The sequence below is a fragment of the Pan troglodytes genome, chromosome 5 (genome assembly GCF_028858775.2).
Source record: "Pan troglodytes isolate AG18354 chromosome 5, NHGRI_mPanTro3-v2.0_pri, whole genome shotgun sequence".
Taxonomy (NCBI): domain Eukaryota; kingdom Metazoa; phylum Chordata; class Mammalia; order Primates; family Hominidae; genus Pan; species Pan troglodytes.
Window position 1 is genome coordinate 83,735,731 of NC_072403.2, and position 2,252 is coordinate 83,737,982.

At 45.9% G+C, this 2,252-nt stretch overlaps 1 protein-coding gene across 1 annotated transcript; it reads left to right on the forward strand.

Annotated features, from left to right (window-relative positions):
* Positions 1–601: 601 nt before the first annotated feature.
* On the forward strand, positions 602–1,867 carry LOC134810334 (uncharacterized). The gene has a single exon (XM_063813270.1). The coding sequence runs from the start codon at positions 602–604 to the stop codon at positions 1,865–1,867; it is 1,266 nt and encodes a 421-aa protein (XP_063669340.1).
* Positions 1,868–2,252: the final 385 nt, after the last annotated feature.

The following is a 2,252-nucleotide window of genomic DNA, read 5'->3' on the forward strand; positions in this document are numbered from 1 at the left end:
CTATCTATCCTAATCCTTGCCTCCTGGGTCCTAATGCTTGTCAGACAAACTTTCTCTCACCTCTCTTCTCTGAGGATAGTCCTGCTTCTAGAAACCACTCCCTGTCTCTGGTGCTTTTCTAGTTTATCTTATAAGAATGATTTCTAGTATAAACTTCAGGACTCTGTTGCCTTCTTTAGGCACCCGGGCTCACCAATCAGAAAGACATAATTTTTGCCCAAAGCTTCATTGTAGGGGGACTATCTGGAATTTTAGGATCCCTCCTCAGACAAGCAGGCCTAACAAAAGCTATTCCTGAAGCTAGGATATGGGGAGCCTCAGAAATTCTATCTTTCCTATTCATATAAGCGAGGACAAAAGGCTCACCCTTCCAACACTGGAAATCCCTTCCCTCCCTCAGGGTATAGCCCTCCACTTCATTTTTGGGGCATCACATCTTTATAGGGCATGAGTAAAATCCCAATACTAAAAGGAGAATGCTTAGGACTCTAACTCTAACAGGTTTTTGAGAATGCATCAGTAAGGGCCACTAAATCCAACCTTCCCCAGTCCTCCTTGTGGTCTAGGAGGAAAACTAGTGTTTCTGCTGCTGTGTCAGTGAATGCAACTATTCTGTTCAGCAGGGTCCAGGGACCATTGCAGATTCTTGGGCAAGAGGTGTTTCTGCTGCTGCATTAGTGAGCACAACTATTCCGATCAGCAGGGTCCGGGGACTGTTGCAGGTTCTTGGGCAGGGGAGAAACAAACAAAAAAACAAACCAAAACTGCAGGCAGTTTTGTCCTTCAGATGGGAAACACTCAGGCATCAACAGGCTCACCCTTGAAATGCATCCTAGGCCATTGGGACCAATTTGACCCACAAACCCTGAAAAAGAGGCAGCTCATTTTTTTCTGCACTACAGCTTGGCCCCAATATTCTCTCTCTGATAGGGAAAAATGGCCACCTGAGGGAAGTATAAATTACAATACTATACTGCAGCTTGACCTTTTCTGTAAGAGGGAAGGCAAATTGAGTGAAATACCTTATGTCCAAGCTTTCTTTTCACTGAAGGAGAATACATGCAAAGCTTGCAATTTATATCCCACAGGAGGACCTCTCAGCTTACCTCCGTATCCTAGCCTCCTTATAGCTCCCCTTCCTGTTAATGATAAGCCTCCTGTAATCTCCCCTTCCCAGAAGGAAATAAGCAAAGAAATCTCCAAAGGACCACAAAACCCCCTGGGCTATCGGTTATGTCCCCTTCAAGCTGTAGGGGGAGGGGAATTTGGCCCAACCCGGGTACATGTCTCCTTCTCCCTCTTTGATTTAAAGCAGATCAAGGCAGACCTGGGGAAGTTTTCAGATGATCCTGATAGGTATATAGATGTCCTACAGGGGCTAGGGCAAACCTTCTATCTCACTTGGAGAAATGTCATGCTATTGTTAGATCAAACCCTGGCCTTCAATGAAAAGAATGCGGCTTTAGCTGCAGCCCGAGCATTTGGAGATACCTGGTATCTTAGTCAAGTAAATGATAAAATGACAGCTGAAGAAAGGGACAAATTCCCTACTGGTCAGCAAGCTGTCCCCAATATGGATCCCCACTGGGATCTAGACTCAGATCATGGGGACTGGAGTCGTAAACATCTGCTGACCTGTGTTCTAGAAGGACTAAGGAGAATTATGAAAAAGCCCATGAATTATTCAATGATGTCCACCATAACTCAGGGAAAGGAAGAAAATCCTTCTGCCTTCCTCGAGTGGCTATGGGAGGCCTTAAGAAAATATACTCCTCCATCACCCAACTCACTGGAGGGCCAATTGATCCTAAAAGGTAAGTTTATTACCCAGTCAGCCACAGATATCAGGAGAAAGCTCCAAAAGTGAGCCCTGGGCCCTGGACAAAATCTAGAGGCATTATTAAACCTGGCAACCTTGGTGTTCTATAATAGGGACCAAGAGGAACAGGCCCAAAAGTAAAAGCGAGATCAGAGAAAGGCCACAGCCTTAGTCATGGCCCTCAGACAAACAAACCTTGGTGGTTCAAAGAGTACAGAAAATGGAGAAGGCCAATCACCTGGTAGGGCTTGTTGTCAGTGTGGTTTACAAGGACACTTTTAAAAAGATTGTCCAATGAGAAACAAGCCACCCCCAGTCCATGTCCGCTATGCTGAGGCAATCACTGGAAGGTGCACTGCCCTAGAGGACAAAGGTTCTCTGGGTAAGAAGCCCCCAACCAGATGATCCAACAACAGGACTGAGGGTGCCCAGG

Excerpts from the sequence above, each read along its gene's own strand:
- LOC134810334 (XM_063813270.1), top strand. The coding sequence starts at position 602 with ATGCAACTATTCTGTTCAGCAGGGTCCAGGGACCATTGCAGATTCTTG.